Source organism: Pristiophorus japonicus, chromosome 9, assembly GCF_044704955.1.
Source record: "Pristiophorus japonicus isolate sPriJap1 chromosome 9, sPriJap1.hap1, whole genome shotgun sequence".
In the NCBI taxonomy this organism is placed as follows: Eukaryota; Metazoa; Chordata; class Chondrichthyes; family Pristiophoridae; genus Pristiophorus; species Pristiophorus japonicus.
Genome location: NC_091985.1, coordinates 108012205 through 108036882, shown reverse-complemented (window position 1 = coordinate 108036882; position 24678 = coordinate 108012205). Strand labels below are relative to the sequence as shown.

At 47.0% G+C, this 24678-nt stretch overlaps 1 protein-coding gene across 8 annotated transcripts in view; it reads right to left on the bottom strand.

Annotated features, from left to right (window-relative positions):
* Nucleotides 1-24678, bottom strand: part of LOC139272658 (potassium/sodium hyperpolarization-activated cyclic nucleotide-gated channel 1-like) — a 609801-nt gene that overhangs the window by 533593 nt on the left and 51530 nt on the right. For all 8 annotated transcript variants that reach the window (XR_011594930.1, XR_011594929.1, XM_070888734.1 and 5 more), the window contains exon 2: nucleotides 5307-5499. Coding sequence is in view for 6 of the 8 variants with exons in the window: in XM_070888734.1 (XP_070744835.1) it covers nucleotides 5307-5499 (193 nt within the window). In the remaining 2 variants the exon portion in view is untranslated. The remainder of the gene's footprint in view (nucleotides 1-5306; nucleotides 5500-24678) is intronic.

Sequence of the window (24678 nt, the reverse complement as noted above, 5' to 3'; positions counted from 1 at the left end):
AGACTTCAGGAAGACATATTCAGGCTGGTGAAATGGGCACGTGGCAGATGATTTAACACAGAAAAATGTGAAGTGATGCATTTTAGTAGAAATAATGAGAGGCAATATAAACATAAGAAATAGGAGGAGTAGACCTGCTCTGCCATTTAATACGTCATGGCCAATCCGATCATGGACTCAGGTCCACTTCCCTGCCTGCTCCCCATAACCCCTTATTCCCTTATCGGTTAAGAAAGTGTCTATCTCTGTCTTAAATTTATTCACTGTCCCAGCTTCCACAGCTCTCTGAGGCAGCGAATTCCACAGATCCACAATCCTCAGCGAAGACATTTCTCCTCATCTCAGTTTTAAATGGGCCCTTATTCTAAGAGTATGCCTTCTAGTTCTAGTCTCCCCTATCAGTGGAAACATCCTCTCTGCATCCCCCCCATCAAGCCCCCTCATCATCTTATACGTTTCAATAAGATCACATCTCATTCTTCTGAATTCCAATGAGTAGAGGCCCAACCTACTCAACCTTTCCTCATAAGTCAACCCCCTCATCTCCGGAATCAACCTTGTGAACCTTCTCTGAACTGCATCCAAAGCAAGTATATCCTTTCGTAAATATGGAAACTAAAACTGCATGCAGTATTCCAGGTGTGGCCTCACCAATACCCTGTACAACTGTAGCAAGACTTCCCTGCTTTTATACTCCATCCCCTTTGCGAGAAAGGCCAAGATTTCATTGGCCTTCCTGATCACTTGCTGTACCTGCATACTAACCTTTTGTGTTTCATGCACAAGTACCCCCAGGTCCCGCTGTACTGCAGCACTTTGCAATCTTTCTCCATTTAAATAATAACTTGCTCTTTGATTTTTTTCTGCCAAAGTGCATGACCTCACTCTTTCCAACATTATACTCGATCTACCAAATTTTTGCCCACTCACTTAGCCTGTCTATGTCCTTTTGCAGATTTTTTGTGTCCTCCTCACACATTGCTTTTCCTTCCATCTTTGTATCATCAGCAAACTTGGCTACGTTACACTCGGTCCTTTCCTCCAAGTCGTTAATATAGATTGTAAATAGTTGGGGTCCCAGTACTGATCCCTGCAGCCCTCCACTGGTTACTGATTGCCAATCTGAGAATGTATCATTTATCCTATCTCTCTGTTTTCTGTTCGTTAGCCAGTCCTCTATCCATGCTAATATATTACCCCCAACCCTGTGAACTTTTATCTTGTGCAGTAACCTTTTATGTGATACCTTGTCAAATGCCTTCTGGCAGTCCAAATACACCACATCCACTGGTTCCCCTTTATCCACCCTGTTCATTACATCCTCAAAGAATTCTAGCAAATTTGTCAAACATGACTTTCCCTTTATAAATCCATGCTGACTCTGCCTGACCGAATTTTGCTTTTCCAAATGTCTTGCTACTTGTAAATGATTGTAAACAAAATGGTACAATCCTAAAGGGGTTGCATGAACAGAGAGATTTGGGGGTATGTGTGCATAAATCATTGAAGGTGGCAGGGCAGATTGAGAAAGCAGTTTTAAAGGCTTACGAGATCCTGGGCTTCATAAATAGAGGAAAAGGGCCCAAGTTTCGGGCCGCGCCTAAAACGGCGCAGCCCGGACCTGGACGCCTGTTTTTCGCGCCACAAAGTGCGCCTACAAAAAAAATCACCTATTCTCCGGCTCCCTACAGGTCCTCTGGAGCTGGGCACGGCGCAGCACGAGCTGTAGGGGGCGGAGCCAGGTCCCTGCACTGAAAACAGTGCCGGGACCTCTGCACATGCGCGCTACAGTGGCCGCGCATGTGCAGTAGCTCCAGGCGCCCAAAACTGTGGGAGGGGCCCTGGCCGAATGGCCTCACTAGGGCTGCGTGGATAAGGCTCACCTCCCACCCGACCCGACTTGACTCCCGCTCTCCCCACCCCGGCGACCCAACCTCCGCTCCCCCCGGCAACCCGACCTCCGCTCCCCCCCCCCCCCCCCGGCGACCCGACCTCCGCTCCCCCCCCCCCCGGCGACCCGACCTCCGCGACCCTCTCCCCCCCACCCCTCCTCTCCTCCCCCCCAACCTCCGTGACTCTCTCTCCCCTCCTGACCTCCGCGACTCTCTTCCCCCCCAACCTCCGCGACTCTCTTACCCCCCGACCTCCGCGACTCTCTTCCCCCCCGACCTCCGCGACTCTCTTCCCCCCCGACCTCCGCGACTCTCTTCCCCCCCGACCTCCACTACTCTCTTTTCCCCCCCCGACCTCCGCGACTCTCTTCCCCCCCGACCTCCACTACTCTCTTTCCCCCCCCCGACCTCCGCGACTCTCTTCTCCCTCCCCCCGACCTCCACGACTCTCTTTCCCCCCCCCGACCTCCACGACTCTCTTTCCCCCCCCCGACCTCCGCGACTCTCTCCCCGCCCCCCCTGATCTCCGCGACTCTCTTCCTCCCCCCCGACTCTCTTCCTCCCCCACCCCCGATTCTCTTCCTCCCCCCCCGATTCTCTTCCTCCCCACCCCCGACCTCCCCCCCGACTCTCTTCCTCCCCCCCGATTCTCTTCCTCCCCACCCCCGACCTCCACCCCGATTCTCTTTCCTCCCCCGACCTCCACGACTCTCTTGCCCCCCCCGACCTCCGCGACCCCCCACTGATCTCCGCCAACCCCCCCAATCTCCGATCTCCGCGACCCCCTCCTCCCCTCCTCTCCGCGACCCCCTCCTCTCCCCTCCCCCTCCCCTTCCCCCGCCTCCTCCCCTCCCTCCTCCTCCCTCCCCACCCACCCCTCTACCTCCCTCCTCCCCCCTACCCCCCTCCTCCCCCCGACCCTCTACCTCCCTCCTCCCCCCTCCCCTCTACCTCCCTCCTCCCCCCTCCCTCCCTCCACCCTCCTCCTCTACCCCATCCCCTCTACCTCTCTCCTCTCCTCCCCTCCCTTCCCCCCCTCCTCCCCACCCCCCTCCCCAATCCCCCCCCCTCTACCTCCCTCCTCCCCCTCCCCTCACTGTCAGAAACACAGACACTGACAGACAGAGAGTGAGAGACACTGACAGAGACACACTGGGGGGGCCATCCCAGCACACAGGTTCATCATAATTTCCACACTTTTGTACTCTATGCCTCTACTTATGAAGCCCAAGATCTCATAAGCCATTTAAACTGCTTTCTCAACCCACCCTGCCACCTTCAACGATTTATGCACACATACCCCCAGATCTCTCTGTTTGATCAAGGTGTTCAAAATCATGAGGGGTCTGGACAGAGTAGATAGAGAGAAATTGGCAAAAGGGTCAAGAACCAGAGGACACAGATTTAAGGCGATTGGCAAAATAACCAAAGGCGATGTAAGAAAAAACTTTTTTACGCAGCGAGTGGTTAAGATCTGGAATGCACTGCCGGAAAGGGTGGCGGAGGCAGACTCAATTTTATCTTTCAAAAGGGAGTTGGATAAGTATTTGAAGGAAAACAAATTGCAGGACCAGGGAGAAAGGGCAGGAGAGTGGGACTAGCTGAGAGTCAGCACGAGCTTGACAGGCCTTCTTCCGTGCTGTAACCATTCCATGATTCTATGAACCATCAATGACCTCAGAACTGGTCATGGTAGATGCTGCCACCTTCTCCATAGATGGAAGATTAAAGCAAACTGATCATGTGATTGTGAAGTTCCTAATCAGACCCTGGAGCACATCATTGAGCACTGTCCTCAGAGGAAATTTGCAGGCAGCCTACAAGATATCCACAGGAAGCTTTGGTCTGAATATCTGACATAGATATTGACATTTGATTTGCTTTGCTACTACCATACAAAATAAGACTATTCAATTGATCTGGCCTTATGATATAGCTCATACTTGCAAAGGTAAAACAGAACCCATTTATTTAATTCTGTTTGAAGGAATGCTAAAGAAAGACCACATCCTAGCACCCACCCTCCCCAACCTGCCTCCCAATTAAAATTACGGCCTTTTTTGTCCTCCTCACAGCTTACCTTCCCACCTTGCTTTGTACCATCAGCAAACATGGATATATTACACTCGATCCCTTCATCTAAGTGATTAATATAGATTGTAAATAGCTGAGGCCCAAGCACTGATCCTTGCGGCGCCCCACTTGTAATAGTCTGCCAACCTAAAAATGACCTGTTTATCCCTACTCTTTCTTTTGTGTCCTTTAACCAATCCCCAATCCATGCTAATATATTACTTTCTCATGGAACATCAGACCCAGTCATTGACTTGCTTTTGTTGTACAGGTTGAGCATCCGAAATCTGGAAACCTCGGGACCGAGGCCATTCCGGATTCTGGGTATTTCCGGATTTTGGAACGTCTTTGCCTGGGCCGAGGTAGGTGGGGTCGAGCAGCCAAGGTAAGGGGGTGAGGTCGGCCCACCGAGGTAAGGGGGAGAGGGGGGAGAAGGGGGGGGAGCTGGGGCCGGGGCGAAGTCAGGCCGGGGCGAGGTCGGGTTGTCAAGGGCCGGAGCGGGCAAAGTTGCGGCGAAGTCGGGCTGGAGGTCGGGCTGCTGAGGGCTGGAGCGAGGTCAGGCCGCCGAGGGCCTGTGCGAGATTGGGCCGCTGAGGGCTGGGGTGAGGTCGGGCCGCCGAGGGCCGGGGAGAAGTTGGGCCGGAGTGAGGTCAGGCTGCTGAGGGCAGGCTGAGGCGAGGTCGGGCCACCGAGGGCCGGGGCGAGGTAGGGCCAGGGCGAGGTTGGGCCGCCGAGGGCTGGGGCGAGGTAGGGCCAGGGCGAGGTCGGGCTAGAGTGAGGTCAGGCCGCTGAAGGCTGGGATGAAGTCGGGTAGCCAAGGCGGGGGGAGTCCGGATTTCGGAACATTTTCCGGTTTCCGGACAACCCCGCCACGGATTGGCCCGGTGTCCGGATTCCGGAACATTTTGAATTTTGGAACTCTGGATTTCGGACGCTCAACCTGTACCATGAAATGATTATACAAATGAATCATCTCTGTCCATAGACCTGCTGTGAGGAACATGCCTTTGCCTGTGTCTTTTGGAATGCTCATTTGACTTTCAATTGCTTCATTCGCATGATGGCATGCAACTCCCCAGACCTGAACTTGCATCACCATTTGCTGAGTTCGCCAATTAAAGTTCCATTGAAGCAAATTGTAGGTTGCATTTAAATTATAATTTGCAGATGTATTACAGTTCTCTGGCAAGAAGTGGCATTTCCAGACATGTATGGCAAAAAGGTGACAATGACACAATAATAATATTAAAAGGAAAGACAAAAATATTACTTGAAGTACTATACATAATTATTTGACTAAATTTGTGTTTTTTTATGAACATTTCAGAAATAAATTCATACCTCCAGCTTTTCATCTATGTATCCAATGTAGAAATTTAATGCTAGATCGACAATGGCTATAAGATCAGATAATACAATGTATGAGATCCAGATGCCTCCCGTATAAATTGGTTCAGTGAAGAAACTGATCCCAAGTGGAATTACGATGACATTCACAGACATCAAAATCATCATCATGATTAGCCAATCATGTCTGCAACAAAAAAAGTTAAAAGATTTGCTGTACTGAAAATAAAGTTTCATTAAAAGCTTCAAATCCAAAATTAATCTACCAAAACAATTTACAGAGCAAAAGTTGCATCTTTTGATTTTTTATGTAGATTCTCTTACAAATGTACAACATATCTAAATGTACAACATTTAGAAAAATGGTCCATTATACTGTTATTGTAAAGCTCCATCATTCTGTGGTTCCCCAAATTTCAAAAATGTACTTTGAATCTTACCACTGACGAAATTATGGGGGCAATTTTTGGCAGCATGTTCAGACACAAATGATTCTCCAAGGTGGCCAAGATGGAGTCTTCAGTTAAAATGCTGGTCTAGCCTGCATTTAGTGCAAGGCGCCATCTTGGTAAAGTTGAAGCTTGCACTTGGAACAGCCACCCGGAGGTTTGTTAAAGGGCTGATTGTCACGTAAAATGCCTGCTAGCGCTCATTAGAGGCTGCACGACATTTTGTGCTAACACTCATCTTAATGCCCTGTCCTAACAGCAAACAACTGTTTTGGAGTAAACACAGCGTTGATGACAATGTCAAGTGCTACATGAAGATAGAGTGTTCACTTGCTGCTTGAGTTGAGAAGAGGACCTCTGAAACACATCAGGAGATTTTCTGGGCACTTTGTCAAGACTTCACCAACACTCGAGCAAATTCTCTGAGAAAATCTACGAAAAAAAAAAGTAAATGCTGTGCTACTTCACTTTATTGAACAGCAGTCACCAGAAAATAGGGAGTGCTTGGTCATGGGCATCTTACTAGGTGGCCATCTTGGTCTACACAAGGAATGGGAGGACATGAGGCCAGGAAGAGCAGCACCAACTGCTGCAGAAGGGACAGGAAGACAAGGAGGTGATCTTCCATCCTGCGGGTACAAAACATCCATCCTCTTCTGGACCTCCTCCACCAGGACCTCTAGTGCTTCATGCGAGAACCTGTGCGCCCTCTCCCTCAGTCTCTGAGCCATCCTGTGTTGTGCTGCTGTGTCACGGCCAGTACACTCCACTCCTTCTGTTTCTTGTTTCGAGCCTCCAGGCAAATTCAAATTATGGTAATCAGCAATTCGGACCTAAATTGTGTGCTAAATCCACTTTAGTCTTATTAGTACTGCGCCATGTTAGCATCTGTTTTCACCCTTCATCCAAAATAGCCTCAATGCTTTTCCCAATTCAGATTGCAACATTAAATTTTAATTCTCCATCCCACTCTGACTCTGACCTCGCTGTCTTTGGCCTCCTACACCGTTCCAATGATGCTCAATGTAAGCTCAAGGAGTGGCAACTCATTTTTCTATTCGGCATTTTACAGCCTTTCGGCTTTAACTTCGAGTTTAACACATTTCAATCTTAACCGCCATTCTCATTTTCTCGATCATCAGATGCTAATAATGGAGGATGGCTGCACCAACGCCACTGGAGTGGAGAACGTGTCAGCTGGTGTTTGGGGTGCCGATCCCCCATCGGTACACAGCCGGCAGGGTGGTCCGCACCCCTGGAGTCTACCTGCCTTTCGCTGCCACAATCTCGGGCCACGGGAGCCTCTCCCCTTTTTCCGATTTTCCATACCTCACTCTCTGCCATTCTTCCGTAACCATTTACATTTCCTCTGGACCCAGCTTTTACAAAAACACAGAAACATAGAAATTTACAGCGCAGAAGGAAGCCACTTTGTCCATGCCACCCGACAAAGAGCCACATGGCCCTTGGTCAGCAGCCCCGAAGGTTACCTATAAACCTATGAACAATGAACAATGACGGCAGGTAAAGAGCATCCGGCCCAACTACTCCACCCCACACAACTGTGATACCCATGTATCGCTACAATTTACAGTCCACCTCATCCGGAGCCATGCGATCTTCTGGTAGAGGCAAAAAAACAGGCCAATTGGGGAAAAAATCTGGGAAAATTCCTCTCCGACCCATCCAAGCAATCAAAACTAGTCCAGATCATCACTCTGGCCATATTAGATGCCCTGAAGTACTTACCATCGTATCTGCACCAGCCAACAAGAGGTTATCCAGTCTAATTCCACTTACCAACTCTAGATCCATAACCCTGCAGGCTACGGCACTTCAAATGCCCATCCAAGCACCTTTTAAATGCGGTGAGGGTTTCAGCCTCTACCACCTTTCCAGGCAGTGAGTTCCAGACCCCCATAACCCTCTGCATGAAGAAGCTTCTCCTCAAATCCCCACTAAACCTTCCACCAACCACCTTAAATCTATGCCGCCTGTAATTGACCCCTCCACCAAGGGAAATAGGCCCTTGCTATCAACTATATCCAGGCCCCTCAACATTTTACACACATCAATGAGGTCTCCCCTCAGCCTCCTCTGTTACAAGGAGAACAAACCCAGCCTATCCAATCTGTCCTCATAGCTAAGATTCTCCATTCCAGGCAGCATCCTCGTAAATCTCCTCTGCACCCTCTCCAGTGTAATCACGTCCTTCCTATAATAAGACGACCAGAATTGCACCCAGTATTCCAGCTGTGGCCTAACCAGTGTATTATACAATTTAAGCATAACCTCCCTGCTCTTGTATTTTCTATGCCTCAGCCAATAAAGACAAGTATTCCATATGCCTTCTTAACCACCTTATCTACCTGGCCTGCAACTTTCAGGGATCTGTGGACAAGCACTCCAAGGTCCCTTTGTTCATCTACACTTCAAAGTGGCCTACCATTTAACATGTACACCCTTTCTTTATTAGCCTTCCCCAAGTGCATTACCTCAAACTTCTCCGAATTAAATTCCATTTGCCACTATTCTGCCCACCTGACCAGTAGACTGATATCCTCCTGCAGTCTATGACTTTCCCCTTCATTATCAACCACACAGCCAATTTTAGTGTCGCCTGCAAACTTCTTAATCATACTCCCATATTCAAAGCTAGATCATTGATATATACCACAAAACCACAAAAAGCAAGAGACCCAGTACTGAGCCCTGCGGAACCCCACTGGAAACATCCTTCCAGTCACAAAAACATCCAGCAACCATTACCCTTTGGTTCCTACCTCTAAGTCAATTTTGGATCCAACTTGCCACTTTGCCCTGGATCCCAAGGGCTTTTACCTTCGTGACCAGTCTGCCATGTGGAAGCCTTGCCAAAGCCCATTTACACTACATTGTACGCTCATCGGCTCTCCTGGTTATCTCCTCAAAAAATTCAATCAGGTTAGTCAAACACGATTTTCCCTTAACAAATCCATGCTGACTGTCCCTAATTAATCCTTGCCTTTCTGAATGTAGATTTATCCTGTCTTTCAGGATTTTTTCCAATAATTTTCCCACCACTGAGGTTAGGCTGACAGGCCTGTAATTACTTGGCCTATCCCTTTCTCTCTTCTTAAACAAGGGTATCACATTAGCAATCCTCCAGTACTCTGGCACCATGCCTGAATCCAAAGAGGACTGGAAAATGATGGTCATGGCCTCTGCTATTTCCTCTTTTGCTTCGCTCAACAGCCTGGGATGCATTTCATCTGGGCCTGGGGACTTATTCACTTTCAAAGCTGCTAAACTCCTCAATACCTCTTCTCTCACTATGTTTATTTCATCGAGAATTTCACACTCCTCCTCCATAGCAGTATCTGCATTGCCCTCATCCTTTGTGAAAACAGATGCAAAGTATTCATTAAGAACCATACCCACATCTTCCACCTCCACACATAGATTACCCTCATGGTCTCCAATAGGCTCTACCCTTTCTTTAGTTATCCTCCTGCTCTTAATATATTTATAGAACATCTTTGGGTTTTCCTTGATTTTACTTGCCAAGAATTTTTCATGCTCTCTCTTAGCATTCCTAATATCCTTTTTAATCTCACCTCTGAACTTTCTATATTCCCCCAGAGATTCTAAATATTTAGCCGTTGGTATATGACATAAGCTTCCCTTTTTTTCTTTATCCTCCCCTGTAAGTCCCTGGACATCCAGGGGGCTCTAGAATTGTTATTCCCACCCTTTTTCTTTAAGGGCACATATTTGGCCTCAGCTCTCCAGATGGCCTCCTTGAATGCCTCCCACTGTTCCGACACTGACTTACCTTCAAGTAGCTGTTTCCAGTCCACTGTGGCCAAATCACTTCTCAACTTAGCAAAGTTAACTTTTCCCCAATTTAGGACTTTTATTCCTGGTCTATCCTTGTCCTTATCAATAAAACTACCTTGAATCTGACTGAATTATGGTCATTGGCACCCAAGTGCTCTCCCATGGATACCCCTTCTACCTGGCCAGCTTCATTCCCCAAAACTAAATCCAGAAGCGCCCCCTCCAGTGTTGGGGGTGTTACATACTGACTAAAAAAGTTCTCTTGAATGCATTTGAGGAATTCCACATGCTCTATACCCTTCACACTATATTTTTCCCAATCAATATTAGGATAGTTAAAATCCCCTACTATTACTGCTCTATGTTTTTTGGACTTCACAGAAATTTGCCTACATATTTGCTCTTCTATCTCCGCCCCTCCCCCCCCGCCCCCCACTGTTTGGGGGTCGAAAATACACGCTCAGCAGTGTGATCTCCACTTTTTTATTTTTCAGTTTGACCCATATGACCTCATTTGATGATCCCTCCAACATATCATCCCTACTCACAGCTGTAATAGTTTCTTTAATCAACAACATGACCCCCCCCCCCTTTTACACCCCTCTCTATCCTGTCTAAAAATCCTGTAACCAGGAATATTGAGCTGCCAAACCTGCCCCTCTTTCAGCCATGTCTCTGTAATGGCTAGAATATCATACTCCCAAGTGTCTACCTGTGCTCTCAGCTCATCCGACTTATTCGCCATACTTCTTGCATTGAAATATATACCATTTAGCACAGGAAGACCTTGATTACTACTTAATACCCTCATTTCCACTGATTTACAGATTCACTTTCTACATTCTTGCTTTCCAATTTCAGCTTTACTTCCTTCCCTATTGAATTTGTTCTCAGGTTCCCATCCCCTTGCCAAGCTAGTTTAAACTCTCCCCAATAGCACCAGCAAAACTCCCCACGAGGATATTGGTCCTATTGTTGTTGAGGTGCAACCCGTCCAGTTTATACAGATCCCATCTCCCCCAGAAGCAGTCCCAATGCCTCAGGAATTAAAAACCCTACCTCCTGCACCAGCTCTCCAGCCATATGATCATCCTCGCTATCCTATTCTTGTACTCATTAACCCAGAGATTACTACCTTTGAGGTCCTACCCTTTAATTTTTCTCCTAGCTCCCTAAATTCTGCCTGCAGGACATCATCCCTCTTTCTACCTATGTCATTGGTGCAGATATGGACTTCTGGCTATTCACCCTCTCCTCCCAGAATTCCCTGTGTCCGCTCTGTGACATCCTTGACCCTGGCACCATACCATTCTGGAGTTACGTCTACGGCCGCAGAAACACCTCTCCATGCCCCTAACTATTGAATCCCCTACCACTAAAGCTCTTTTATTCTTTGTCCCTCCCCCATGCAGCTGAGCCACCTGTGGTGCATGGACTTCCTACATGCCGCAGGACATGCACTCCACAGGACTGAGTTGACCTATCATCCCTCTAATTATACTTATATATTATAAAAGAGAAAGAGATATACTTATCAATCAACCAGACAATCACTTACCTGCCCAGACGAGGGCTGTGAGCGGGCATAGGTCGGAAACGCAGTTTGGAGCTGATTCTGAAATCAACGGGGCGTAGGGAAGTAACGCACTCGGCAGCGGGAGGCCTGGAGGTCGGCAAGGAGCGGGAGGCCCGGAGTTCGGCGAGGAGCGGGAGGTCCAAAATGACCAACAATGTCTAGCCTCAATTAGAGTGTAGAGAAATCTCGCCAGATCTTTACTTGTCCCATTATCAGCCTCTTTTGCCATGAACCACCATGTGAGAGTTTGTGGATAGAACTGCGATCCTGGGCGATCATGTAGGTGTCTGCAACTCGAGGAACTTCAGCTCAAGAGATGTAGAGCTGGAGTCAAAGTGCAGACATTGCGGGGCATCAGGAGAGGGGAGAGTTATCTGGGCACTTTGATCCAGGAGGCACTCACAACCCTTAGGTTAGATAATAGTACAGGTCTGGTTAGTGGTCAGGGACCGGAGGGTGTGACTGCAACTTAGACAGGTAAGGGGCCCCAGGTGCAGTGCTGGAGAAGCCTCAGCCATTGCCCTTATCCAACAGGTATAACATACTTGCTGCCTGTGTGGATGAGGGCAAACTCTGCAGGGTGGATGAGGAAACTGACCATGGCACCATAGTACAAGAGGCCACTGAAATAGGGGGAATGAATAGGAATATTGTAGTGGAAGGGACAATATAGTCAGTGGGATAGATACTGTTCTCTGCAGCCGTGATCTGAAGTTCCAAAGGCTGTGTTGCTGCCAGGGTTAAGGATATCTCCTCATGGCTGGAGAAAAATTGGGAGTGGGAGGGGGAGGATACAGCTGTCGTGGTCTATGTAGGAACCAATGACATAGGTAGAACTAGGAATGAGGTTCTACTGAGAGAGTTTGAAAAGCTAGGGTCCAAATTAAAAAGCAGAACCTCAAAGGTATTAATCTCTGGACAGTTACATAAGCCACATGCAAAATGTCATTGGGACAAGCAGATCAGAGAGTTAAATGCATGGTTCAAAGAGTGGTGTAGGAAGAAGGGGTTTTGATTCATGGGGCACTGGCACCAGTACTGAGGAAAGAGGGAGCTGTTTTGTTTGGATGGTCTCCACTTGAGCACATAAATTTAAGCTGACATTCCAGTGCAGAGCTAAGGGAGTGCTGCACTGTCGGAGGTGCCGTCTTTCAGATGAGACGTTAAACCGAGGTCCCATCTGCACTCTCAGGTGGATGTAAAAGATCCCATGGCACTATTTGAAAGAAGAGCAGGGGAGTTATCCCCGGTGTCCTGGCCAACATAACAAAAAAAAACAGGTTATCTGGTCATTATCACATTGCTGTTTGTGGGAGTTTGCAGTGCGCAAGTTCGCTGCCGCGTTTCCAACATGACAACAGTGACTACACTCCAAAAGTACTTCAATGCATGACCTCATCTCTCTCATCTGGAAGGAGAGCATGCCGGGAGATCTCAGAGATGCAGTAATCGTGACCATCTTTAAAAAAGGGGACAAGTCCGACTGCGGCAACTACAGAGGAATCTCCCTGTTATCAGCCACTGGAAAGGTCATCGCTGGAATCCTCCTCAACCGTCTTCTCCCTGTGGCTGAGGAGCTCCTCCCGGAGTCACAGTGCGTATTCCGTCCACTAGGGGGCACAACAGACATGATCTTTATGCGCGACAACTGCAAGAGAAATGCAGGGAACACCACCAACCCTTGGACATGGCCTTCTTTGACCTTACAAAGGCCTTCGACACTATTAACCACGAGGGACTATGGAGCATCCTCCTCCCTTTCGGCTGCCCCCAAAAGTTTGTCACCGTCATCCGCCTGCTCCACGACGGCATACAAGCCGTGATCCTGACCAATGGATTCACCACAGACCCAAGTCACATCCGGACCGGGGTAAAGCAGGGCTGCGTCATCGCACCAACCCTCTTCTCGATCTTTCTCGCTGCAATGCTCCCGCTGGAGTGGAACTAAACTACAGAACCAGTGGGAACTTGTTCAACCTTCGTCGTCTCCAGGTCAGATCCAAGACCATTCTATCCTCTGTCGTCGAGCTACAGTACTCGGTCAACGCTTGCATTTGCACACATTCAGAGACTGAACTCCAAGTCATAGTCAACATCTTCAATGAGGCGTACAAAAGCATGGGCCTTACACTAAACATCCGCAAGACAAAGGTCCTCTGTAAAGTCCTGACCCTGCAGTACAGACTTGCACAAGGCACATGCTGAAGTCAAGGTCACTCTGGACCTGCACCTTTATTTCACAGCTCTCGAGTGCCACACTTGCCCGAGACCTGCCTTTATATACCTGTGTGGAACAGGTATGCAGTGTCTCCTGCAAGTGCACCCCTGGTGGTAAAGTATGCTTGTGGTTACAGGTCATATCTAGTTACAGTCATGTATAGCATTGTAAGATACAGTTATATACAGTAATGTGAGATACAAGACATCCTCCACCAACTTGACCCCGCCACACAGCACTGCCCCCCAGTCATCAAGATCCACGGCGCAGCCCTGGAAAACATGGACCACTTTCCCATACCTTGGGAGTGCATTATTAGCAAGCGCAGACATCGACGACGAGATTCAACACCGCCTCCAGTGCGCCAGCGCAGCCTTCGGCCACCTGAGGAAGAGTGTGTTCGAGGATCAGGCCCTCAAATCTGACAACATGCTCATGGTCTACAGGGCTGCAGTGATACCCGCCCTCCTGTATGGCTCAGAGACTTGAAACATATACAGTAGACACCTCAAATCGCTGGAGAAATACCACCAACGATGGTCTCCGCAAGATCCTGCAAATCCCCTGGGAAGACAGACACACCAACATCAGTGTTCTCGATCAGGCCAACAACCCCAGCATCAAAGCACTGACCACACTCGGCCAGCTCTGTTGGGTGAGCCACATTGTTCGCATGGCTGACACAAGAGTCCCAAAGCAAGCGCTCTACTCGGAATTCCTACACGGTAAACAAGCCCCAGGTGGACAGAGGAAACGTTTCAAGGACACCGTCAAAATCTCCTTGATAAAGTGCAACATCCCCACCGGCATCTGGGAATCCCTGGCCAAAGATCGCCCTAAGTAGAGGAAGAACATCCGGGAGGGCGCTGAGCACCTCGAGTCCAGGGTCGGCGAGAGGCCTATAAAGGCCAGCGGGAGTCGAGCAGTTCGAGCAGTCAGTCGAGGAGGCGGGAGCTTGGAGCAGCGCGAGTCCGGGGTCGGCGAGAGGCCTATAAAGGCCAGCGGGAGTCGAGCAGTTCGAGCAGTCAGTCGAGGAGGCGGGGGCTCGGAGCAGCGCGAGTCCGGGGTCGGCGAGAGGCGTGCCGGTGCAGCTACAGGGAGAAGGCAAAGAAAGAAACAAAGGTGACGTCACAGCCTAGGGGGTAAGTGATTGGCTGGTGATTGGTGAGTAGTTTTTCTTTTTCTTCTTATATTAGTCAGTAACTTTTAACATTGTTGTTGCCAATTTAAGTGTATCTAAGGTTTCAGTCATGGCAGGAGAGCTCGGTCACGTGATACGCTCCTCCTGTACCATGTGGGAACTCAGGGACACTTCCGGTGTCCCTGATGACTACGTGTGCGGGAAGTGTGTGCACCTCAAGCTCCTGACGGTCCGCATTACGGAATTGGAGCTGAGGGTGGATTCACTCTGGAGCATCCACGATGCTGAAAATGACGTGAGTATCACGTGTAGTGATTTGGTCTTACCGCAGGGAAAGGGTCCACAGCCAGATAGGGAATGGAAGACCAGCAGGAAGAGTAGTGCAAGGAAGGTAGTGCAGGGGTCCCCTGCGGTCATCCCCCTGCAAAACAGATACACCGTTTTTAATACTGTTGAGGGGAATGACTCATCAGGGGAGGGCAGCAGCAGCCAAATTCATGGCACCGTGGCTGGCTCTGCTGCACAGGAGGGCAAGAAAAAGAGTCAGACAGCAATAGTGATAGGGGATTCAATGGTGAGGGGAATAGATAGGCGTTTCTGCGGCCGCGACCGAGACTCCAGGATGGTATGTTGCCTCCCTGGTGCAAGGGTCAAGGATGTCTCGGAGCGGGTGCAGGACATTCTGAAATGGGAGGGAGAACAGCCAGTTGTCGTGGTGCACATTGGTACCAACGACATAGGTAAAAAAAGGGATGAGGTCCTACGAAACGAATTTAAGGAGCTAGGAGCTAAATTAAAAAGTAGGACCTCAAAAGATTGCTACCAGTGCCACGTGATAGTCAGAGTAGGAATCGCAGGATAGCGCAGATGAATACGTGGCTTGAGCAGTGGTACAGCAGGGAGGGATTCAAATTCCTGGGGCATTGGGACCGGTTCTGGGGGAGGTGGGACCAGTACAAACCGGACGGTCTGCACCTGGGCAGGACCGGAACCAATGTCCTAGGGGGAGTGTTTGCTAGTGCTGTTGGGGAGGATTTAAACTAATATGGCAGGGGGATGGGAACCAATGCAGGGAGACAGAGGGAAACAAAAAGGAGGCAAAAGCAAAAGACAGAAAAGAGATGAGGAAAAGTGGAGGGCAGAGAAACCCAAGGCAAAGAACAAAAAGGGCCACTGTACAGCAAAATTCTAAAAGGACAAAGGGTGTTAAAAAAACAAGCCTGAAGGCTTTGTGTCTTAATGCAAGGAGTATCCGCAATAAGGTGGATGAATTAATTGTGCAAATAGATGTTAACAAATATGATGTGATTGGGATTACGGAGATGTGGCTCCAGGATGATCAGGGCTGGGAACTCAACATTCAGGGGTATTCAACATTCAGGAAGGATAGAATAAAAGGAAAAGAAGGTGGGGTAGCATTGCTGGTTAAAGAGGAGATTAATAAATAGTTAGGAAAGACATTAGCTTGGATGATGTGGAATCTATATGGGTAGAGCTGCAGAACACCAAAGGGCAAAAAACGTTAGTAGGAGTTGTGTACAGACCTCCAAACAGTAATAGGGATGTTGGGGAGGGCATCAAACAGGAAATTAGGGGTGCATGCAATAAAGGTGTAGCAGTTATAATGGGTGACTTTAATATGCACATAGATTGGGCTAGCCAAACTGGAAGCAATACGGTGAAGGAGGATTTCCTGGAGTGCATAAGGGATGGTTTTCTAGACCAATATGTTGAGGCACCAACTAGGGGGGAGGCCATCTTAGACTGGGTGTTGTGTAATGAGAGAGGATTAATTAGCAATCTCATTGTGCGAGGCCCCTTGGGGAAGAGTGACCATAATATGGTGGAATTCTGCATTAGGATGGAGAATGAAACAGTAAATTCAGAGACCATGGTCCAGAACTTAAAGAAGGGTAACTTTGAAGGTATGAGGCGTGAATTGGCTAGGATAGATTGGCGAATGATACTTAGGGGGTTGACTGTGGATGGGCAATGGCAGACATTTAGAGACCGCATGGATGAATTACAACAATTGTACATTCCTGTCTGGCGTAAAAATAAAAAAGGGAAGGTGGCTCAACCGTGGCTATCTAGGGAAATCAGGGATAGTATTAAAGCCAAGGAAGTGGCATACAAATTGGCCAGAAATAGCAGCGAACCTGGGGACTGGGAGAAATTTAGAACTCAGCAGAGGAGGACAAAGGGTTTGATTAGGGCAGGGAAAATGGAGTACGAGAAGAAGCTTGCAGGGAACATTAAGGCGGATTGCAAAAGTTTCTACAGGTATGTAAAGAGAAAAAGGTTAGTAAAGACAAACGTAGGTCCCCTGCAGTCAGAATCAGGGGAAGTCATAACGGGGAACAAAGAAATGGCAGACCAATTGAACAAGTACTTTGGTTCGGTATTCACTAAGGAGGATACAAACAACCTTCCGGATATAAAAGGGGTCAGAGGGTCTAGTAAGGAGGGGGAACTGAGGGAAATCTTTATTAGTCGGGAAATTGTGTTGGGGAAATTGATGGGATTGAAGGCCGATAAATCCCCAGGGCCTGATGGACTGTATCCCAGAGTACTTAAGGAGGTGGCCTTGGAAATAGCGGATGCATTGACAGTCATTTTCCAACATTCAATTGACTCTGGATCAGTTCCTATGGAGTGGAGGGTAGCCAATGTAAACCCACTTTTTAAAAAAGGAGGGAGAGAGAAAACAGGGAATTATAGACCGGTCAGCCTGACCTCAGTAGTGGGTAAAATGATGGAATCAATTATTAAGGATGTCATAGCAGTGCATCTGGAAAATGGTGACATGATAGGTCCAAGTCAGCATGGATTTGTGAAAGGGAAATCATGCTTGACAAATTTCTGGAATTTTTTGAGGATGTTTCCAGTAAAGTGGACAAAGGAGAACCAGTTGATGTGGTATATTTGGACTTTCAGAAGGCTTTCGACAAGGTCCCACACAAGAGATTAATGTGCAAAGTTAAAGCACATGGGATTGGGGGTAGTGTGCTGACGTGGATTGAGAACTGGTTGTCAGACAGGAAGCAAAGAGTAGGAGTAAACGGGTACTTTTCAGAATGGCAGGCAGTGACTAGTGGGGTGCCGCAAGGTTCTGTGCTGGGGCCCCAGCTGTTTACATTGTACATTAATGATTTAGACGAGGGGATTAAATGCAGTATCTCCAAATTTGCGGATGACACTAAGTTGGGTGGCAGTGTGAGCTGCGAGGAGGATGCTATTAGGCTGCAGAGTGACTTGGATAGGTTAGGTGAGTGGGCAAATGCATGGCAGATGAAGTATAATGTGGATAAATGTGAGGTTATCCACTTTGGTGGTAAAAACAGAGAGACAGACTATTATCTGAATGGTGACAGATTAGGAAAAGGGAAGGTGCAACGAGACCTGGGTGTCATGGTACATCAGTCATTGAAGGTTAGCATGCAGGTACAGCAGGCGGTTAAGAAAGCAAATGGCATGTTGGCCTTCATAGCGAGGGGATTTGAATACAGGAGCAGGGAGGTGTTGCTACAGTTGTACAGGGCCTTGGTGAGGCCACACCTGGAGTATTGTGTACAGTTTTGGTCTCCTAACTTGAGGAAGGACATTCTTACTATTGAGGGAGTGCAGCGAAGATTCACCAGACTGATTCCCGGGATGGCGGGACTGACCTATCAAGAAAGACTGGATCAACTGGGCTTGTATTCACTGGAGTTCAGAAGAATGAGAGGGGACCTCATGGAAACGTTTAAAATTCTGACAGGTTTAGACAGGTTAGATGCAGGAAGAATGTTCCCAATGTTGGGGAAGTCCAGAACCAGGGGTCACAGTCTGAGGATAAGGGGTAAGCCATTTAGGACCGAGATGAGGAGAAACTTCTTCACCCAGAGAGTGGTGAACCTGTGGAATTCTCTACCACAGAAAGTAGTTGAGGCCAATTCACTAAATATATTCAAAAGGGAGTTAGATGAAGTCCTTACTACTCGGGGGATCAAGGGTTATGGCGAGAAAGCAGGAAGAGGGTACTGAAGTTTCATGTTCAGCCATGAACTCATTGAATGGCGGTGCAGGCTAGAAGGGCTGAATGGCCTGCTCCTGCACCTATTTTCTATGTTTCTATGTTTCTATGAGAGCATGTAGAAAGCAAGCGCAGGTAGCGGAAGGAGCGTGCGGCAAACCAGACTCCCCACCCACCCTTTCCTTCAACGACTGTCTGTCCCACTTGTGACAGAGACTGCAATTCCCGTGTTGGACTGCTCAGTCACCCAAGAACTCACTTTTAGAGTGGAAGCAAGTCTTCCTCGATTTCGAGGGACTGCCTATGATGATGATGTGCGCAAGTTGGCTGCCGCATTTCCAACATTACAACACTGACTACACTCCAAAAGTACTTCACTGTAAAGCGCCTGGTGGTTGTGAAAGGCGCTATATAAATGCAAGTTGTCTTGGGAGGGTGGGTGGCAGGTAAGGGGAAATTTAGAAATCTAAAGAGAAAAGTCAAGGCAATGGAGCAGTGTAGTGATTTTGGGTAAAGATAAGCAGTGTGCATCTGGAAGAGACAGAGAGTTTAAAGGTAATCATGTATCAGCAAATAAGAGGAAAACAGAAAATAATTGAAAAATGTTAAAGTTAAAGACTCTTTACCTGAATGCACAAAGCATTTGTAACAAAATAGACAAATTAGTGGCATAAATAGTGATAAATGGATATGATCTAATAGCCATTACAGAGACACGGTTGTAAGATGATGAGGGTTGAGAACTAAAATATTTCAGCGTAGTTGACATGTCAAAAAGCCAGGCAGACTGGAACAGGAGGGGGGTAGCCCTGATAATTAAGGATGACATAAGGACAGAAGTGAGAAAGGATATTGGCTCAGAAAATAAGGAAATAGAAGAAGCATGGGTGGAGAAAAAAAAAAGGAGTGATGGGAGTAGCTTATAGCCCCCCCCTAACAGTAGCTATAACATTGGATAGAGCATTGATCAAGAAATAATAGGAGATTATAATACAATAATCATGGGGGAGTTTAATCTGCATCTAAATTGCACAAATCAAATTGGTAAGGGTAGTCTGGAGGACAGGTTCATGGAATGAATTGAAGACTGTTTCCTAGAACAATACCCATGGAACCAGCCAGGGAACAGCCTATTTTAGATCTTGTTATTGTAATCAGACAGGGTTAATTATTAATCTTATAGTAAAGGAACCTCTAGGGAAGAGTGGCCATAATATGATTTTTAAAAAAGTAATTACTCTGTTCCTTTAAGACCCTAGGATGCAGGCCATCAGGTCCAGGGCACTATAAAAAGGAAGAGAGTAGCTAAAGTAAATGTTGGTCCTTTGGAGGATGAGACTGGAGAATTAATAATGGGGAACAGGGAAATGGCAGAGACTTTGAATGAATATTTTGTATCAGTCTTCACTGTAGAAGACACTAAAAATATCCCAAAAATAGATAACCAGGAAGCTATAAGGAGGGAGGAACTTAAAACAATTATCACTAAAGAAAAAGTACTCAGTAAACGAATGGGACTAAAGGTGGACAAGTGCCCTGGAGCTGATGGCCTGCATTCTAGGGTCTTAAAGGAAGTGGCTGCAGAGATAGTGGATGCATTGATTGCAATCTACCAAAATTCCCTGGATTCTGGAGAGGTCCCAGCGGATTGGAAATCCGCAAATGTAACACTCCTATTTAAAAGGGGAGGCATACAAAAAGCAGGAAACTATAGACCAGTTAGCCTAACATCAATCGTTGGGAAAATGCTGGAGTCCATTACTAAAGAAGTAGTAGCAGGACATTTGGAAAAGCATAATACAGTCAAACAGAGTCAGCATGGTTTTATGAAAAGGAAATCATGTTTGACAAATTTGCTGGAGTTCTTTGAGGATGTAATGAACAGGATGGATAAAGGGGAACCAGTGGATGTGGTGTATTTGGATTTACAGAAGGCATTTGATAAGGTGCCACATAAAAGGTTACTGCACAAGTTAAGAGCTTACAAAGTTGGGGGCAATACATTAGCATGGATATATGATTGGCTAATGAACAGAAAACAAAGAGTTGGGATAAATGGGTCATTTTCCAGTTGGCAAACGGTAACTAGCAGGGTGCCACAGGGATCGGTGCCGGGGCCTTAATTATTTATAATCTATACTAATGACTTGGATGAAGGGACTGAGTGTAATGTAGTCAAGTTTGCTGATGATACAAAGATGGGTGGGAAAGCAAGTTGTGAAGAGGACACAAAGAATCTGCAAAGGGATATAGACAGGCTAAGTGAGTGGGCAAACATTTGGCAAATGTCGTATAATGTGGGAAAATGTGAGGTTATCCACTTTGGTAGGAAAAATAAAAAAGCAAGTTATTATTTAAATGGAGAGAGATTACAAAATTCTGTGGTACAAAGGGACCTGGGGTTCCTTGTGCATGAAACACAAAAAGTTAGTATGCAGGTACAGCAAGTAATCAGGAAGGCAAATGGAATGTTGGCCTTTATTGCAAAGGGGATGGAGTATAAAAGTAGGGAAGTCCTACTACAACTGTACAGGGTATTGGTGAGATCACACCTAGAGTAATGCATACAGTTTTGGTCTCCTTATTTAAGGAGGGATATGCTTGCATTGGAGGCAATTCAGAGAAGGTTTATTAGGTTGATTCCTGAGATGAAGGGGTTGACTTATGAAGAAAGGCTGAGCAATGAACTCCTATACTCATTGGAGTTGAGAAGAATGAGAGATGATCTTATTGAAACATACAATGTACTGAGGGGACTCGACAAGGTAGATGCAGAGAGGATGTTTCCATTACTGGGGGAATCTAGCGGCATAGTTTAAGAATAACGGGTTACCCATTTAGGACTGAGATGAGGAGGAATTTCTTCCCTCAGAGGGTCGCAAATTTGTGGAATTCTCTGCCCCAAAGAGCTGTGAAGGCTGGGTCATTGAATATATTAAAGGTGGAGATAGACAGATTATTGAATGATGAGGGAGACAAGGGTTGTGCGGAGCGGGCAGGAAAGTGGAGCTGAGCTCAAGATCAGATCAGCCATGATCTTATTAAATGATGGAGCAGGCTCAAGGGGCCAAATAACCTACTCCTGCTCCTATTTCTTATGTTCTTATGATAACATTTCACATTGAGTTTGAAAATGACATTCTTAAGTCCGACACTAGTCTTAAACTTAAAACAAAACCAATCATGTAAATATGCAGAGCGAGTTGGCTAAGGTAGATTGGGAAAACTACATTAAAAGGAATGACAGCAGATAAGCAGTGGCAGTCATTTAAAGAAATATTCCAAAATCATCACCGAATATACACTCCATTGAGAAATAAAAACTCCATAGGAAAAATGATCCATCCGTGGCAACCTAAAGAAGTTAAGCAGAGTATCAGATCAAAAGAGCCTTATAATGTTGCAAAGAATAGTAGTAACTCTGAAGATTGGGAGAGCTTTAGAAACCAGCAAAGAATGACCAAAAAATGATTTTAAAGGGAGAAAATAGAATGAGAAAAAATTAGCAAGAAATTTGGGTCTAGACTTTCCATAAGTTTTGCATCGCTACAGGCCACTTCCATTTTACGTCCATTTTAACGCCCAGATATCACCCATTTAGCCAAAAAATGGAAACTTACGCCCGCTTATCGCCCAGCGTGACTTTCGGCATACAGTTAACGCTGAGAATTAATAATACCGCCCACCCACTTTTTTTTGCCGTAAACGTCAGAAACATGGAAACTAATGCCCATAATATCGCCGAACATTACTTTCGGCATCTCGCCCACATATTGTCGAAAGTATCGGTCGCTGTAACAAATGCTGAGAAAAAGCTGCTCTCACCTGACCTTAACTCAGAGGTATTGACGCCATGTTGTAAATCAGAGGCCTTTTCATTAACTTCGGGGGCGTTTTGATGTAATCTGCAGTTATTTTAAGGTGATTTGAACATCTTATCATACTGTGGCAAATTGAAATTATTTTATTTGTTTTAGTAAGTAAATGTATTGTTTGTGAACAATAGGTATAATACTGATTGTTATTGTAATGGGGCCTGTAATTTCTCAACATCTCTTGATGACTAGAGATGGCAGAATGTATATTGAAGAGCATTACGTGCCCAAAGAGGTGGCAGACTGAGGAGGTGGAGGACGAGAACTTACACCCGACGCACTTACAGGGAGAAGCGGTCTTATCTGAGAAAATGCGCAATAATGTTATGTTAAATAAAATAAATTTAATGATAATATTTGTATTAATTCATACTTATAACTGTAAAAGACACCCCATCCCACAACAAATTTATAACATTTATATCATTGATTACATTTTTAACATTTCCAATAAGACTACTAACACAAATGCAAAAAAGCAAGGTACCCCCTCCCCCTTCCCCCAAACCTCCCAACATTTATTCATTAGCAACAAAAGCAAGATCAATACTGTCACAACTCCAACTCCTGTGGCATGCACCTCACTTTCATTTTCCCCCCCGCATCTTCTCCCTACCTCTACCCCTTCCGCCTCCAAGTTGCCTTGCCGCAGTGCTCCTCAGGCGCTGCTTCATTTGGGAGAATGACGGCAGATCCACCAGTTGACTGGATGCTGGAGAGAACGTTCCCGAGAAGGGAACGTCCTCCGAGCCAGAAGCAAGAGCTTCCTCCTGGCTCGCATGTGTTCTTGGCAATGGGGGTGTGGCACCTTGGGGTTCAGTGTGGCATTCTGGGAACACTGGTAGCCCTCTGGCACCAGTGTTTCTGGCTATCACCTCCAGGGCCACCGCCATCCATGGCACATTCTCCGTCATGGTCGTGGATATTGTGGCCAGCTGTTGTGATATGCCCCCCATTGTCTAGAGGATCTGCTGACCTATGTCAACACTCCTCCTGGACAAATGAAACATGTCCCCGCTGAGATCTGCCGATCGTGGAGCAGTCCTGCCACATCGAACCAACCTACGTGGGGTCGGCGCCGGCATGGAGACACTTGGAGTGCCCTTCGGCAAAGTGCTTGGGCCTGCTACCCCCACGGTGGAGGAGGACATGGCCGCTGGAGCACTAAATGTAATCGGTGTGATTGACATGGAGCTTGTTGCTGCAGGCTCCTCCAATTCCTCACTTCATCAGTGGAGCGGGCACCCTGCAGCTCAACAGGTGAGATTCAGGGCTCCTCACCACCAGAAGCACAATCCACCGCAGATGCCGCCACTGGATCATCACCTCCCCTCGGGGCTGTTGCCAGTGACTGTGCTCTTGGCTGAGCTACAAAACATGAGGTAATTAGAGAAGGGGGTGCTAGGGTCACGGTGATTCAAACGCGACATAGCATATGCACGAGAACAGCATTCAAAATAATCACAGACATCACATTTAATGAACATAACCAAATTCTGCATTACAATGATTTTCATGAGCCCATCATTAATTACATAACACTTTCATCAATCATCTATCATATATTGTATGGATATGAGTGGGTGTGGCATCTATTGACTTTACATCACGCAATGGTATATACTTTACTCGCATGGCATAAAACCTGGTTCTGCTGCTGCACGCGTGGCCGACCGGGTGTCGATCCCCACTACTGCCAGTGCCTGCTCCTCAGGGTCGGTTAGCTCACACATCACTGGTGGGCTGCCACCCGTGCGCCACTGCTCGGCCCCATTCTTCGAAAGCTTCTTTTGCAAAGGTAACAACAGCACAACATGGCATAAGATCATTGCATAAGATCATTGCTAGGTACTGTCACAGATACTGATACAACACATAACCGACAGATGTTATAACTATTACTATTATCACTATTAACCTAAACACGTACACCGTAAACGTAGGATTTGAGTAAAACATTACCGGTCTAACTGCAATACATCAGATCTGAATTAATTTACTTATTACACTTATATATTTATATCATTGGAATTGTAAGTAAATGTACTACTTACTCTGCTGGAGTCGACAAAGTCATTCCAGTGCTTGTGGCACCGGTTGCCCTTACGCACCTCGTGCATCATTGACGAAGCCACCTCAGCGATTTCGGCCCAAATCTTCAGATACACCTTCAGGGTGGGCTTCCCATGCCCACCCTGGGTCAATTGACCCCAAAATGACTCCACCTCCTGCAGGATGGCAGCATTTGTCTCGTCGGAGAATCTCCTCGCTCG